Here is a 16324-nt window from a genome sequence, read left to right as displayed (position 1 = left end):
TATATTGGTGCAAAACACAATTTAGTCAGTAGTCAGTTTCCTAACTTCCAAATAACTGGCACTTTTATTTTTTATTTGTTTTCAGAATGATTTAAAGGTGAAGCACACCCTTCCATATCTGTTAGGAGCAATATACCTGTATAACTATACAGTAGGAGCTAAATAAGTAGTTAGGAAAATCACCTTTTTTTCATGTGTTTTCCGAGAATTTCCAAAAAAATCCCATAGTGTTGCATAATATTTGCACAGAAGTAGTTCCCATTTTAAATTCTGTATTAAACACTATAGATTACATTTAACATTTGACAGAGAATGGGTAGGCTTGGAAATGCAAACATCACAAGAGAGTAGTTACTAGCAGGAGAGTATTTTCAAACTAAAAGCTGAACTGATTGTAATTTAATGACATTTCCTATTTTAGTGTCATGGTGATTGTGTGGGTCACAGTGTGGCCACACAGCACCGCCATGTTTACTGCCAGGACACAAATGGCACCAAAGTCCCCTACAGGATGTGCAGTGGACTCCAGAGGTAAATATGGACATCATAAAATAATTATACTGTACATATCGACAGTTGATATATGATGTTGAGTGTAAAAAGCCACTCACCAGTGTATCTCTAACAACTTTTCAACCCCTTTTCTTTACGTGTGTTTGTATTTGTAGGCCCAGCTCCTTGAAAAATTGCTCCACAGAAACCTGTGCTGTGCACTGGCGTATAGGGCCGTGGACACAGTGCACTGCCACATGTGGACGACACGGTTTCCAGTCGCGCCATGTGACTTGCGTGCACCGTCGAACCGGAAAGGCCACACGTGAACATCACTGCATGTGGAGGCCTCGCCCTTCCAGCTGGCAGAGATGCAATATTTTGTCCTGTGGCAGAGGTGAGGAAAAAATTGCGCTTGTGGCGAAATGAAAACTAGTGGTTTCTTAATTGTGATAACATCTTCATTTAAAATTGATCCTGAACGTATTACATGTTGTATAGGATATTCAATATGCTGCAACTGCGTATGTTAATGGTTAAATTGCTTCTTAAGAAACTTGTTTTACAAATACTGAAGATAACCTCAGAACGGTACCAGTTTGTTGCTGTTATGAACACATTAATGGCATATTTCTGAGGTGTTAGGCCTTAATGAAACTGGTGAAAGAATAACTTGGATTGGAAATAAAATTTGAAATATTTTTGTCAGGATGATTTGTGCATATTGCATTCTCTTTATGAAGTTGGTACAGAAGTTGGTATCATGAATGCACTTCACATAAAACTGCTAGATCACATGTTTTTATCCTAGGGAGAGGCTGAAAGTGAGTATGTGCAGTAAACTTTAACATTTGTGTATTCCAGCAGGAGAGTGTCGAGACAGTACAAGGTACTGTGAGAAGGTTCGACAGCTAGAGCTTTGTCCGCTGCCCCAGTTTAAGAGCCGCTGCTGTCATTCCTGCCGAAACACCTGAGGCACCTGAGACGTGAGACAAGGGCCGTGGATGGAGGGCCTGGATAGGTCAGGGAAGGTGCTCAGACAGCCAAAAGAGACTGTAAACCTCTAGGCCCCATCCTTACACCCACAACTGCATTCAAAGAGCAGTCATGGATGGGGATTCCTGAGTGTGGAGGAATGTTTGGACGGTCGTACCGGGAGCAGTTGTGATCTACTTTCCTCAACGATATCATGTGTGGGTTGGAATTTTAAAGTTTTGAGAAGAGTGACACGTCTGTTAATGAAGGCTTCGGTTTTTACTTCTTTTTTTCCCCCCTTAAATCTGATGTCCATGAAGCCTTCCTAAGTTACCCAAACATAAGTAAGATACGTTTCTATGTGAGTAATAGAAACATGCGGTGACTGCATGGTTCCATAAAGAGGAACTCATACAGAACGACCTGTCTACCATGACTGATGCCTGGTGTTGTTTCAGGGTTTTCCTAACAGGATGGAACAACAGAGCCGGACCGTCAATTCCTCCCCAAAATAAATGCATAGTATCATGCAAATTAGCTTGCAATGAACAAATATGTAATTAATCTACTTTTTTCATTGATTGACTTCATACCCAGGAATTCTGGGTAGACCCTTGAGCTTTTGATAACCACTGGATAGTTGTGTGTTTGACGTTATTGCAATGGTTTCCAAAACAATGTTGATTAATGGTTGTGATGCTAAATGAGCTTTTATTGCTGTATAAAGTATGGGTGAACTTTTGTTTAAACACAGCATAATGCTGCATATAAATGGCTAAAAGCCTAATATTTGATAAATGATATAAATGCATTTGGTATCAGCCACATGGAAAATGGATCATAATCTGTGCTATCATTTTCGGTAATTGAGTATGTGTTGACGGTAACGATTGGTCGTTTGATAAGAAAAGGAACAAGGATTACAGGTGTTGTAACTGCATTTATGGTTGAATAAAAAGCAGGACACGATAGATTTATCTTGCAGGGGTTGCACTTTGGAGGTGTATGACTGAAGCAAGTCAATTTTTTGGAAAAAAGACACTTTTGCACTCAACTCCAAGTCTTTGTTAAGAACATGGCTTGTAGAGTTTTTTTAGTTTGTAAAATTTCATTGTTTATATATTTTGTTTTGTGATTTTGGTATTGTCCCTTTAACCACTCCACCAAATTACATTTTTTGCTGTAATGTGACATTTTAGATCAGTTACGTTTGCCAGACCTTATGTAACTCTTCTCCCTCGGATAGATTTCAGTGTTAGTTAAACCATGTACATTTGTTACATTTGGGTATTGGTTAAAACAGTTTTAAAGATCATAATTAATGTACCATACGTGTGCTAAATAGGCAGAGTTTGCACTTTTGACGCTATGTCCTGAGTCCCAGAAAGCTTCATCATCAAGTGCAACACATATCTTAACAAATAACTTGGCCTTTTTATGTGTGATTATTTGACCGTGTGAAAGGAAAACATGATTGACATATTACTTATGCTCTTAAATTGATGTAGATATTTGTTTTGTCATTTTAACTATTTATTTTCATGTGTGTTCTTGTGCATAGTTTTGTAAATAATTAAAGGGGTGGGTTTTAAGTATTCATCTCCCTACAGTTCTTTTTGGTATTTGATCTGCATGCAATGGGAACCCTCTGCTGGTGAACTCATGTGTTGCTTCGTGCTCATGCCTGGTTTATTATTAAATAAAACCAAATACATTCCTTTTATAATCTGTTGTGGCTTTCTCTTTTTTGAATAAGACTCTATTGCATTATTGACTGTTCAAATTAGTGTATTGGTGTTTGTAGTACAACTCTGGGAGGTTTTACCATGAACCAGAAGAACAAGATATTCAAGAGTGTTATCATGACACACCTCTGTAAGCATCTGAGCCAGATGAAGATGCAGAAGTGGTGGAGATATTTCTGATGCAAGGTCTGCACCGAGGACATGTGTAGGTAACTCAGAAAGTTTCAGAGCATTTTGAACCTATGAGTGACAGAGAACTTCTCAAGCTTTGAGATATAAGCTAGAAAAAACAAAGAAATCCCAACACTGAAGAGACGATGGACACACTCCACCTTGAGAGGATCAGGTTCATCCTCGAGGACAAACTAAAAGACTTTGAGAAAACTTGGAAACCTTTGGTATTTTATCTTGCAGGACAAGCCGAATTCAAGCCTGATTGCAATCTGGGATGGGTTGTTGTGCGTAGGGGATTACTGGCTATTGTTTTTTCCTGTCCCTTTTGTTTATTTGTTTACATAAAAGTACTAACAATTTCTAACTTAATATTTTGAAATGAAGCTTCACAATAAAAATATTTTAAACAGGGATATAAGCTAGTAATTGCAGCACAGATGCTTACTGTGTAACACAAAGTGATGGTGGAGGAGAAAAAAAAAGTCAAAAAACAATCATGGCCAGTACGGGGATCGAACCCGCGACCTTGGCGTTATTAGCACCACGCTCTAACCAACTGAGCTAACCGGCCACGTGACACTTGGGACGTTTGCATAGTTTAGGACCTCTTCAAAGGAGGGCTCAACATTGTGATATGTCTTAGTTTATTTCTTATTGTAGTGATGCGAATAATGTCGGCTGACAGGATGTAACCAAGGGACAGACTGTTGCCTAGCAATGGTGTTACATTAAAAAGGTATTTTGTAGAATCGTAAAAAATCTTTGATAAAAACTACGCTGAGTAGAGCTCGGCCGTGGGATTTCCCCCTCTTCTTCAAAAATAATGTCACATTTTAAACCAATTTTAATACTAAACTAATGTTACACTATCGTTTGAGACATTTGAACATATGACACACTGTGATATTAATGTTTCATATTTATTTTAATTTTGATGCCGTCTATTCCTGTATTCCCTTGTTCTATATGTAATGCACATGTATTTTAACAACATTTTATCTGATTTATTGTAACGTGTGCAATAAAATAAATATGATAATATTTATTTAAATAATTGGCAATAAAATGGATTTTATTTTGGTGCGACTTACCGGACGTTATTCAAACAGCATCCGCTGGTTGCGTCTGATATGACGAGTTTATTCTGCGACAGCTCACTGAACGAATTAATGCCGCTCATATGAAGTTAGCCAGCGAGCTAACCCGTTTTCTGTTTGTTTTTTTGTGCATGCAGCGTTTCTAACAAGACTGTTTCGTTATTTAGAGTTGGGTAAGTTCTGTAAAGTATTATGGCAGTTCAATGTAAAGTGAAGGGTTGGCAGAGTTTGAAATGTAGCGGGCAGGACTGCAGTGTTTTAAAATGTCACTACCCGCGAAATGACCTGCTAACTTTAACAACTGTACGCTAAAGGTAGCAGTAGCCAGCACAACATTGGCGTGTTTACACTGATGTGTGTAATGTGCGAAGATTCACTCATTGAGCTAATGTTAATAAGAACAACGTGGATTTGACAAGTGTAAATTCAGGATATTCCACAAAATCACTATAAAGCAACTTGTAACATTAATATTCCCATATTTATTGTGTGTGTGTGTGTGTGTGTGTGTGTGTGTGTGTGTGTGTGTGTGTGTGTGTGTGTGTGTGTGTGTGTGTGTGTGTGTGTGTGTGTGTGTGTGTGTGTGTGTGTGTGTGTGTGTGTGTGTGTGTAAGATTCTGATAAACATTACTGACCTATGTTACAGTGTCACCCACAGGATGATTGACACAGAGAGGGGAGCTGGTGATGCTGGTACAACAGAACCCAGAAGTAAGAACAAGGAGACGGAAAAAAAGAAGAGGTCCCGTGTCAAACAGCTACTGGGAGATGTGAAGAAGCAAGTGGAGTTCTGGTTTGGAGATGTCAACCTTCACAAGGACCGTTTTCTCAAAAAACTAATCGATGAGTCAGACGATGGATGTAAGGGGCTATCAATATCTATACTGCACTACATATCAGCCATTAAATACAAGTTTTAACATAGAGACATTGGATTTTGCCTTAAACATTATACGGAATATTTTATTTGTCTTTAGATGTTGACATATGTGTGTTGGCGAGCTTCAATAAAATGAAGGTGCTTACTACTGACACCAGGCTGATTGCAAGAGCGCTGAAAAACTCATCTGTAGTTGAGGTACTGTGAAGAGAATCTTGACAATCTTTTTATGATGTCTTTTGTAAGATGTTTTATTGCATTTATTTTGTTCCACATGTCTCCAGACTAATGCCAAATTAATGCATGAACACAAATGTATTGCAGGTTAACCTAGAGGGCGATAAAGTTAGGCGTCAGCTTCCCATTGGAGACGTACCAGATGATGTTGACACCCGCACAGTCTATGTGGTAAATAGTTTTATGTTCTTATATCATTTTCACAGAAATGTTTGGACCACATTTAACTGAAAAATAGTGCAACTTGTTCATTAACTTCCATAAAGATTGATTTTTTTTCTTCAGAATTGGAAATAGACCTTAAATTAAACTATTTTCACTTTTCTGACTCACATACTTAATTGCTGGTTATTTTGACAAAGGTTGTAGGCTTTCTAGTATGAACATTACCCTTTGATCATAAAATTATACATTTGTTTCTTTTGTTTTCTCTTTTACAAGGAACTTTTGCCCAAGGATGTGACACACAGCTGGATAGAGAGAGTGTTCACAAAATGTGGGACTGTGGTTTATGTTAGCATTCCCAGATACAAGTCTTCTGGCGACTCCAAGGGTTTTGCTTTTATAGAGTTTGAGACCAAGGAACAAGCAAACGAAGCCATAAAGGTGATAGCTGTTTTTTTAATATTTCACAGTTAACAGAAATATCCAGTGATTTGAATCAGTACAGTGTTTGTTCATGTCAGGAAGAAAGCTCATGGAAAATGTTGATCTTTGAAACAGATGCTCAACAACCCCCCTGAAGATGCTCCCAGGAAGCCAGGGATTTTCCCCAAGACTAAAAGTGGGAAGACCATCCCTCTGCAGGCCGATAATCCACCATCAGGTACAGTTAATTAAAATGCATTTCCTGTACACCACTACTTCACTCTATAAACTTAAAATCCCTGACTCATTAGAAATCGGATGCCATCATAATACCAAGGAAAAAAGTCTGTTGTACTGGTCCCCATATCTTGACATTCATGTGTACAGGTGAAGAAGAGGAGAAGAAAAAGCGAAAGAAGAAGAAAAAGAAAGAAGGTGCCACAGTGCAGACTCCTGCTGAAGAAGCCAGAGAGCAGGCGATGGAAGCGGAGCCGTCTGAGCAAAAGCGGAAGCGCTCTGCGGCGGGCGATTTTGAATCTGAAGCCTCCGGCACTCAGAAGACACAGGAGAAACTTTTGGAGAAAAAAAGACGACGATCGCAGACAGCAGAGGCATCTGAAAGTGCAGTACCATCTAAGATGAGGAAGATGAGTGAAAGTGAAGCCGGAGAGAAGGAGAAAGATGTAACAAATACTAGTAAGTGACCACTTTATCTGCTGGTCCATATCCAGAAATAATAGAATAATACAAACATCTTTCCTTTACCCCTTTCACTCTCCTCTCTTTGCTTTTTTCTTTTTACAATCTAAAAATGCATGAAGTATGATGAGTTTTTACAGCAATGAAACTAAGTTGTTGTTTTAACTGTGTTATTCTCCTTTTAGTTCCACCCACTAAAAGTGACACAGAGAGAGGTATTGAGGAAGGGAAAGAAAACAGAGATGATTCAACAGTTAAAGCAAAGAGGAAGAGAAACAAGAAACACAAGGAGAAGCTGAAAATCGGGGAGGAAGTAATCCCACTCCGCGTCCTATCAAAGTACGGTCCCACCTTCCCTATTTTTCATGGGTCAATAAGAATGAATTAGTAAAGTAAAAAAAAACCTCACATCAAAGAATACTACTTACACGCTAATGAATGTCTTTGTTTATGTTAAGGAAAGAGTGGCTTAAGTTGAAGGATGAGTATCTGACCTTGCAAAAGCGCAGCATGAAGTCCCTGAAGAAGTGTATTATTAAGATTGATCACAAGGAGCACAAGATGGAGACGAACAATGAGCCTCAGGATGGAAACCGTGAGTTTTTTTTAACTGCAGACTGTAAAAAAAACAATACTTTACTGTCTGAAAATAGTATATTGCAGTAGCCTGGTGTCAGACAGAATTTTCAACTAGATACACTCCATTTAACTGATTTCCATGGGTAGGGGTTTTGATTTTCCCTAACCAATCCCAAGATACTGTATGTCCGATCGCGCTAACTTCTGGTTTAGGGCTATGCTAACTTGATGTGTGATGCTAACCTGTACAATAATTGAATTGTGTGGCTCTTCTAGACTTACCAAAATGTTATTGGAGCAATAGATCGGAGTCATTTCCTGGAGTTACCTTAAAACAATGGATCCACCGTCTTACAGCTGCAACAGTAGTGACCAAACACACTATGGTAGAAACGGAGTCAGCTACAGCAAAGCCCATGACGTAAGCCCATTTAACTAACTTGGCTGTGATTGGCGAGTGAGTGCTGGTTATGTAGAAACCACAGTAAACACACAGCTTGACAACAGTGTTAGTCCCGCCCATTGCGCTCATTGGTTAATCAGTCCCAATTGGCTTGTCTGTGTTTTAAACTGCGGCATTGTTTCATGTCACGATGCCAGGCAAATTCGTTTGCAGATTGTAAGATTGGTACCGTGACAATCTTTCAGGGCTGAACTCAAAGTCAGCTTTATTGTCATTTCTTCACATAAACAAGACATACAAGGAATCAAAATTGTGTTTCTCACTATCCCATGAGTAGACTAGAAAAGACAAGACATAATGGTAAGTGACACAACATAAATTATCTAACTGCTAGAGTAACAACAAAACAATACAATAGTATTAATAATAATAATAATAAAGTGCAGATGGTGGCATAATAGTGCAAAACGATTAATAGCAGCAGGTCCATATGTGCAATTTGCATAGTCATTTTCTGTGTGTCTGTTATGAGTTCAGGATGTCTGTTGGAGGGCGGATTTTTTTCTTCATGACGCAACATCAGTTGAGATGACATGAAGGCAGTCAAACCTGTGCTCTCCATAGTATTGACATCACAGTATAATGATAACCAGTTGCCTGCATTAATTAAGTTCTTACAATCGCTAGAGGGAATTATAAATGTTGGTCAAATACATGGCCAAAAAGGGTTAAGTCTAATGCAGTAATGTTGGTTTGTGATTTTCTCTTTTTTCTAGTCAAGAGTGATAAAAATGAGAAAGCGACTAATCAAGGCCCTCAGTTTACCAGTGGTGTCATCATGAAGATTACAGACAACAAGCCATTACCAGGGAGGAAGTTCATCAAGGTACATATAACTCATCGTCCGTATTTCTTTATCAAATCATGAAAACTGACCAACAAAGCTACTTTCATTGGGGCTGCAATTAACAATTATTTTCATTATCTTAATTCTTTTCTCTATTGATTGTTTTGTCTCTAAAATGTGATAAATTGTGAAAAATGTCCATCCCAGTTCCTCAAAGTCCGCATTGATGTTTAAATGTCGTGTTTTGTCCAAAACCCACACATATTCAGTTCAAAATTATATAAAATAGACAAGATCTCCCTGTTTGAAAAGTGAAAAAACATAGTTTTTGAATGGAAAATGACTAACCATCAGTTATCAAGCCTTTATTACATAGGACAGACAGGAAATGAGGTGAGAGAGAGAGATGGGAGACATGCTGCCTCGAGGACCTTCAGCCTCTTTACCTGGGGCGACTGCTCTAACCACTGTGCCACCGGCTGCATCGCGTTTTCATTTTTGAGATAATTCCCATGACTCTCAGTTGGAAGCCGACTCGGGCTATCAACAAATTCAAATAAATATTCGGTAAAACGGTAAAAAACAAACAAGCATTATAATATAAAAAATTATATTTGTGTGGGACAATTAGTCTGTTTCGCCTGTTCTTTGTCAAGTCGGACACTTGAGTGCAAAGACTTGAGACTTACCTGTGACTTGCAAAACAATGACTTGGTCCCACCTTAGCTCGATCTAAGTTTTTATCCATCCAATATTTGATCCAAACGTACACCAGTTAAAAGTTGGTAGCTGCTAAATTGTATGTCATAGTCTTTGATTTACATCTTTGCATGCTTGAATATTGTGACTGGAGTAGAAGAATGACACTAACACTCAAAAAATAAACACACATTCTGAGTTTTCTGAATGTAGAAAATACAGGCACATATTTATTGCATCACAATTGAATCATTGTTTTCATTAAAAATCATCTTCACAAATCATCCTTTAGTTGTTCATACTTTAGCATTACATTTAGAAGATTAGGAGATAATCTGTTATATGTCTCACACAGGAAATAAGAGAATTACTCAGTCCAAAAGTTTAACAGCCACTTGAGTTATTGATTTATCAGTTTTACTGAACCCAAAGTCCAGCAAAAAACAGATGACTGAGCATAACGTGGGCGTGATTCGATCATTTATGGTCTTTCAATGGAATCTTATCATAATAAAATCATATATTGAGATATCATGATACACAATTATTTGATCTAAATTCATAATAAGCACAGTTTATATTATGCACGAAAGTTCTTCATTAAATGGGAAAATAGTAGTCTTACATGAGGCGTGATTTTAAATGATCTAACTTACACATTCTGCATTTGATTAAAACACACAACATACCCAATAACACCAGCCACTCTGGGTCTAATCACTTTAATTGTCATGTAAAGCTAACCCTCACCTGCAGTTCACTTGATTCCTACAGAAGTTACAATACATTTATTTGAGATATATATATATATATATATCATCTGCCTCTTAAATGACTACTTAAGTTTACAGAGCTCAGCAGTGTCTCCAGAACCAGAAATAAATAGTCCAGCATAGAGTGGCTGAGTGAATGTGGTCTGGACTCTGTGGAGGAGAGTCATAGTTTTAGAGACACTGTAGAAAGACAGAATCCCTGCGCTGTGATCCAGGTACACTCCTATTCTGGAGGATTTAGGGCCTGAGATGCTGAGTGAGCTGGCATCATGTCTGAATACAATAGAACTACTGCGACAATGTAAAACCCAAGACTTCTCATTGAATCCAAAGACATGGTCTTTAAAGTCCCCTGATCTGCCAATACTCTTGTAAGCGACTGCTACTGCAGCACTACTGCTCATCTCCACCTCCCAGTAACAACGTCCAGTCAATCCATCTTTACTCAAGACTTGAGATACGTGAATAAACCTGTCTGGATGTTTTGAGTATGGTGTATTTGTGTCATTAAAAGTTATTTTTCTGCCCCCCTCTGGTAAAACCAAGAAATTGTTTGCTGTATTTTGATCCAGCGTGATATGACGTGAATATTGTAAAAACTCCGCTCTGTCTGTGGGCTCTGCTAAAGACCATGTCTCAGTAAGAATGACCTGCATTTTATCTCTGGCTGCTGTCACAGATGCCAATACACCCTCAAAGTACTGCAGACAGTAGATGTTTGGTGTGAGTGACTCTGTAGATCCAGTAAGTTTGAATAGTGAGGGGTAACTCTGAAGAAACTGGGTGTGATCCTCTGTGCGTGAAAGCTCCTCCAGCTCTGCATCTTTCCTCTTCAGCGCCAATATCTCCTGGTCCAGCTTGTCCTGAAGCTCTTTGACTTGACTCACTTCAGTGCTCTGCCGGAATCTGATTTGCTGCTTCACATCGGAGCTTCTTTTCTCAATGACACGGATCAGCTCAGTAAAAGTCTTCTCACTGTCCTCCACTGCTTTATCAGCAGAGCGATTGATAGTCTCCGTCTCTTGCTGAAGCGCCTTCACATCTTTCTCTCGCTCCTGGATTTCCTGCTGGATTTTTTGCTGACTTTCACCGAGCTCCTTCTGCTTCTCAGTCCTTTCTGCTGCAGCTGAGACTGTGTCGTGGCCTTTATGTTCATCCATCGAGCAGAGAATGCAGATACACTGCTGATCAGTGCGGCAGAAAATCTTCATCACCTCATCATGACGGGAGCAGATGTTCTCGTGAAACTTAACGGAGGCTTCAACAAGTTTGTGTTTTTTGAAAGTAGGAGATTCATAGTGAGGCTGAAGGTGTTGCCCACAGAAAGAGGCTAGACAAACCAGACAGGATTTTAAGGCTTTCAGCTTCCTCCCAATACAGGCATCACAGACCACATCTCCAGGTTCAGCATAGCAGTGATCAGCTAGAGCAGCTTGGAGTCCAGTCTTCTTCACTTCCTCCACTAACTCTGCCAACATGGTGTTTTTCACCAGAACAGGCCTTGGGTTGAAAGTCTGTCGGCACTGAGGACAGCTGCATATTTTCTTCTGATCTTCTCCATCCCAAAAGGTTTGAATACAGCTCATGCAGTAGTTGTGTCCACAGGGAACTGTCACCGGATCCTTCAGGAGATCCAGACAGATCGAGCAGCAGAATTTCACCTCCTCTGCTTGATTTCCTTGCTGCGCCATTTCACGTCTCAAAAAGGAATGTCTAAAGAGTTTCACTTTCTACTCAGCAAAGCATACGTGCGTCATACAGCCTTTTCTGGCACATTGTCATTGGTTTGTCAGCTCTTTGCAGCATTGAGAACACACCCATCCTCTGGTAGATCTGCAGTATAAGGGGCAGTAACCAGGAAATACACAGTCAGAGTTGGACTCTGTGTCCAACACCTCCTGTGTTTGAGAAAAGGGAGCGGCCCTTAGTCTGTTTTATTCAGGAGAAGAAGCAGGTTGAACTTTGGCAGCATTTATGACCCTTATTTGCACATTTACAGAAAGTTTGAAGTTTGATATCTTTTTAAAAGTAGCATTGAGCCTTGTTGGTTGAAAACACAGTCCAGCTCCCTTTGCCATTCAGGTTGTCTTGGTGAAGCAAAGCAGGAAAAGACATATTATTTTTATATAATATATATTATAAAAAATAATGTCACTTCTAACTTTCCCTTTCAGAATTCAGAAACTTATAGTGGAACCTGTTGGATGAGTTTAGATCAGAGCTCTGTGCAGGCCAGTCATGTTCTCTCACTCCAAATTGAATAATCTATTTTTTTATCTGATTGTATCTGTTTGCTCTCTTATGAACGTAATGTGTCAAAATAGGTATTCAAAAATTTTAAAATTGATTTATTTTTTAGAGGGAATATTTGAAATGACACATTTCTGTAATTCTTTTCTGATATTTAAGGTTTTGTGATGGTATAAGAGCCTCTCCTGTGCAGTCAGAGCAAAGTGAATACTGTTTTGTAATGCAACAGTGTGGATCAGAAAAGTAACCTGTACCATTTACCAAATAAGCAGCACTGGATAGTTTGGTGTAAATGACAGATAATAACTGTTAAAAATGGTCCCTTTTGATATTTTCTTAAATTATGATCACCAACAGCTTTCCACTCCCAAACTTTACTGTCTAAGTCTCTTCCTCCTTAAAGGTAAAGTTAATAAAGATTTCCCATTACCAAGTGAGGCATCTGTGCAAAAGACAAAGTCCGTTTCATTACACACACAAATGTGAGATCATTCTTTTATTTTTTTTTTGTGGATTATTTTGTGTAGGATGCGCTGTGCAAAATATCCCCAGTGGCGTACATTGACACCTTGGAAGGAGATACGGAGGGTTACATCCGCTTTCACACCCCGGAGGAAGCTAAAGCCGTTAGTGATGCCAGAGCAGAGCTACAGAAGGAACACAGCTGGAAGCTTGAGATTCTCACAGGTATGGCTTTTTATTTCCCTATATCAAGGTAGAAGCATTTGTGCTGTGCATACTCTATATGCCCTCTCCACTGGAGTCGAGGATGTGGATGACTGAGCTGCTTTTCATAATTGATGATGGTGAAAATAATTTATTGGGACAGCGACCATCAGCTTGGCTCAAGTTCTGTGTTCTTCAAAAGCTTTAGGAATTTTGGATTTAATTTTTGTCGTGAGTAATTATTTCAAAGGTCCAATATTGTAAAAAGTGAGATTTCCATGTCTTTATTTTATTATTTTTTTTTTTTAATTACGCAAATGCACACAGCCCCTGTTCAGAAATTGTGCCTTTAAATGAGCTGTCAGGACTTCTGTACGGTAGTGATGTCACAACTACACTTGTATAGATGGGAGGTGCAGCGACAGTGCAGTTACAGTCATTCCCCGGCTGCAGTGACGGTGCACAAATGCCCGAAAACACTGACCAATCAGAGCAAACTGGGCTTTTTTAGGAGGGGGTCTTAAAGAGACAGGCGCTGCAACAGAGCATTTCAGACAGACAGTATGATCAAAATGAATACATTAAGGTGTTTGAATGTAGAAACCTAAAAATACAAGTATGAATCTGGAAATTAGCATTGTATGGGACATTTTAACATAAACTCTATTCAATGCCCTTTTAAAGGTGACCATGAACAAAGGTACTGGCAGAAGATCCTCGTGGACCGTCAAGTCAAGCTGAATCGTCCGAGGGAAAAGAAGCGTGGTACAGAGAAGGTGAGATAACACACCAAACTTCACATTACACAACACATATTCATACATGTCACAGTGCCCAGCAATATATTACTGATCCATCAATTTTGAGTATGTAAAAGGATGATAAAATTGGCATATGATCTAAAGCTGTGACATTGTCTGGACAAACACTCATGGTAATTTTCAGAATGCAAAAAGGATTAAAATACATACTTTGAAAGCAGCTTTCCCTGGATCCAATTCATTTTTAGATATGGACTAATACCTGGAATCATTTCGGCATGAACACACACAGCCACACTCCATCAATACAGTTAAAGCAGTACCTCCTCCCTGTTTATTTTTGGATTCACATCTAATTTCTTCTTTTCTTGTCACACTTCAGCTTATATCCAAAGCCGAAAAAATCATCCTTGCCCGGGCCAGGGAGGCTCATAAGCACATCCGTTTCCAAGAAGACTGACGAATACGTGCTTAGCTGAAAGAGAACTGAAGGGAAACTTGAACAAGCGTAAACTTAATGACCCCTCGTTTTTTGTTTGCACTGGAGCGCCCAAGATAATGTGGAATGCTACTGTGCGTACAGACAGTTTGGCAACATGTTTTTTTTTTTTTTTTTAATTGATAGCTGTTTTTTCCTTCTGTATATGATGTAAATATGATGAATTTAAAAGTTCTCCCAGTTAAGATAAGTCATGGCATTTCCTTTTGAGGATATTTGCCGTTTTGTTTTTTTAATAAAATATCATTATTTGATTATTACAACATTTATTGTTTGGTATTTATAACACAGTTGTGTCTTTTTTTTATACAGTCAGTGTGAGGAAAAAACTATTTTCATAACAGGAATACTTCCGACTACTACTTTGAGTTGAGATTAGGTGAAAAGTCAAACACAGGGTTATGCAGCCTCTGTAAAGTCGCTGTTTGGGTATGTTTCAGTTGAAAAACTGTTAATTTACAAACATTATTAGTTAGTTTAGACATTTAGCTGATTAACTTTAGAAAAACTTGATTCCCAAACAGCATATGGAAAACCTTCAGTTAAGTAGCTTACATAAGGCTCACAATGAGATGTGCTGAGGACTGTCAGTGAGATGCTTCATAGTATAAAAATAGCTACCGTTACATCATTTCAGTATATGCCTTTTATTAGTGTGAAAGTAGAAACTGCCTGAGGTTATGTACGGCAGCCTCACATCTCGTCATCAGCCTGGTCTTTCAGAAAGCTTAGAAACCATGCAGCTGATTATTTGGTGGGCCTGAGGGGGCTCCTCACAAACTCCGCCATCAGCCCAAGTCACCCCTCGGTCCAAAGAGGTATTCCAGTACATCCTGTATTCTTTAGTCCCGGGGTTGATGCACTCCAAGCCGGAAAATGCTCCATTCTCGGCAACACATTGAGGTTTCTTGGTGGCATTACAGGTCGAACTACAGACTGCAGCATCATTCAGTTTGGGATGAAGGCTAAACGTCTTTGGGTTTGCTTTGCAGCTCTCAGCTGGCTTGGGTGTGCCCAGTGAAAAGGCGGTTTTCTTGGGCTGGTCCAGTTCTTCTTTACGGACAGAGGGGAGGCGTCGTGGTGTGTCCCAGGCTTTGAAATCCTCCTTCATGGTAGTCGTGGTTTGTAAGGGCTCCTTGCTTTTCTCTCGGGCTTGCGTGGATGGCAGTATAGGTTTGGTGCGCTGGCACTTGTGTGCGGTAAAGTGTGCATGTGTTGTGGAGAGAAAATCGTTATCTGCCACTGGACTGGATTCTTTGGCTTTGGCTTGGCCGTGGACCTTGTTTTCAAGGGACCAGGTCTTGAATTGCTGAAATAATTCACTGGCTTCGTCAAAGAAATCTTGGTTATCTTCCCAAGCCACCTTTGGCTTCAAGGGCGCAGCAGGCTCTAATGGAAGACCTTTGGATTGTTGCACAGGCTTCTCCCTGCGCATCCTGGGCTGCATTGGATGGGTGACATAATCAGATCTGTAGCTGGTGACGCTTTCAATTGGTGTTGGTTCTTGCACCTGTGGGACCGGTTTAGAGTTATCTGCAACTTGAACAGAATTTTTCTGGGAGCGACCTTCTTTGGAACCGTTTGTCACAACTAATCCTTGGTTGACTTTCAAGCAGTCGGCCAGTTTAAACGGCTGCCGCTTGTTTGCTTTCCATTCTTGGAAATCGTCTGAAAATAAGAAACAGAGAGTGGATTTGAATCAGGATGTGTATTTTTGTTGTTTGATATTTCTGCAGTGTGTGACTCTACTGATGTTGAGATTGCCTACTTTGGTACACTGTTGTGTAGTCCTCCACCTTGGGTGCCATCTGGTTCGCTGCAAAGCGTATAGGATTGTGTGGAGCAGAGCTGCATCTCGGAGGGACTTTTGGTGGCAGAGATGGTTGCGGGGCACGTGGGGCTTGCTTCATCCATTTGTGGGTCACGTAGAATGATCTAAAATGCACATTAACAATGTGAG

The 16324-nt window shown here is 39.6% G+C and overlaps 4 protein-coding genes across 6 annotated transcripts in view; 2 read left to right on the top strand and 2 right to left on the bottom strand.

The window, feature by feature from the left end:
- The window catches only part of LOC310963752 (ADAMTS-like protein 1), a 98678-nt gene extending 95552 nt beyond the window's left edge, over positions 1–3126 (top strand). For 2 of the 3 annotated variants that reach the window (XM_083936671.1, XM_083936673.1), the window contains 3 exons: positions 422–531; positions 669–889; positions 1357–3126. In XM_083936671.1, the coding sequence (XP_083792797.1) occupies positions 422–531; positions 669–889; positions 1357–1466 (441 nt within the window). In that variant the 3' untranslated portion in view covers positions 1467–3126. The remainder of the gene's footprint in view (positions 1–421; positions 532–668; positions 890–1356) is intronic. The other variant, XM_083936672.1, reaches the window with a different exon arrangement.
- Positions 3127–4538: 1412 nt separating this feature from the next.
- On the top strand, positions 4539–14546 carry larp7 (La ribonucleoprotein 7, transcriptional regulator). Its single transcript, XM_083936729.1, has 13 exons — positions 4539–4656; positions 5130–5344; positions 5461–5561; positions 5688–5771; positions 6042–6206; positions 6324–6426; positions 6576–6884; positions 7073–7226; positions 7346–7482; positions 8646–8755; positions 12966–13125; positions 13789–13880; positions 14248–14546. Exons 2-13 carry the CDS (start codon positions 5143–5145, stop codon positions 14323–14325), a joined length of 1695 nt encoding a protein of 564 aa, XP_083792855.1. The 5' UTR covers positions 4539–4656; positions 5130–5142; the 3' UTR covers positions 14326–14546.
- On the bottom strand, positions 9754–11879 carry LOC310963804 (tripartite motif-containing protein 16-like; the record flags this gene model as incomplete). Its single annotated transcript, XM_083936730.1, has 1 exon — positions 9754–11879. The coding sequence occupies one exon, from the start codon at positions 11877–11879 to the stop codon at positions 10251–10253; it is 1629 nt and encodes a 542-aa protein (XP_083792856.1). The 3' UTR covers positions 9754–10250.
- A 728-nt stretch (positions 14547–15274) lies between the features above and the next one.
- rpl34 (ribosomal protein L34) overlaps positions 15275–16324 on the bottom strand; it is a 189308-nt gene continuing 188258 nt past the window's right edge. The window contains exon 6 of the mRNA XM_083937559.1: positions 15275–15286. The gene's annotated coding sequence lies outside the window, so the exon portion shown is untranslated. The remainder of the gene's footprint in view (positions 15287–16324) is intronic.

This window comes from Echiichthys vipera (assembly GCF_963691815.1).
Source record: "Echiichthys vipera genome assembly, chromosome: 22".
Classification (NCBI taxonomy): Eukaryota; Metazoa; Chordata; class Actinopteri; order Perciformes; family Trachinidae; genus Echiichthys; species Echiichthys vipera.
Note: the sequence above shows the minus strand (reverse complement) of the source record. Positions and strands in the feature narration are given on the sequence as shown.

Bases quoted from the DNA above. Each gene is read 5' to 3' on its own strand.
- larp7 (XM_083936729.1), top strand. From the start codon at position 5,143: ATGATTGACACAGAGAGGGGAGCTGGTGATGCTGGTACAACAGAACCC. The intron at 5,772-6,041 runs GTAAATAGTTTT...CTCTTTTACAAG, and splicing joins ACACCCGCACAGTCTATGTG to GAACTTTTGCCCAAGGATGT. The intron at 13,126-13,788 runs GTATGGCTTTTT...GCCCTTTTAAAG, and splicing joins GAAGCTTGAGATTCTCACAG to GTGACCATGAACAAAGGTAC.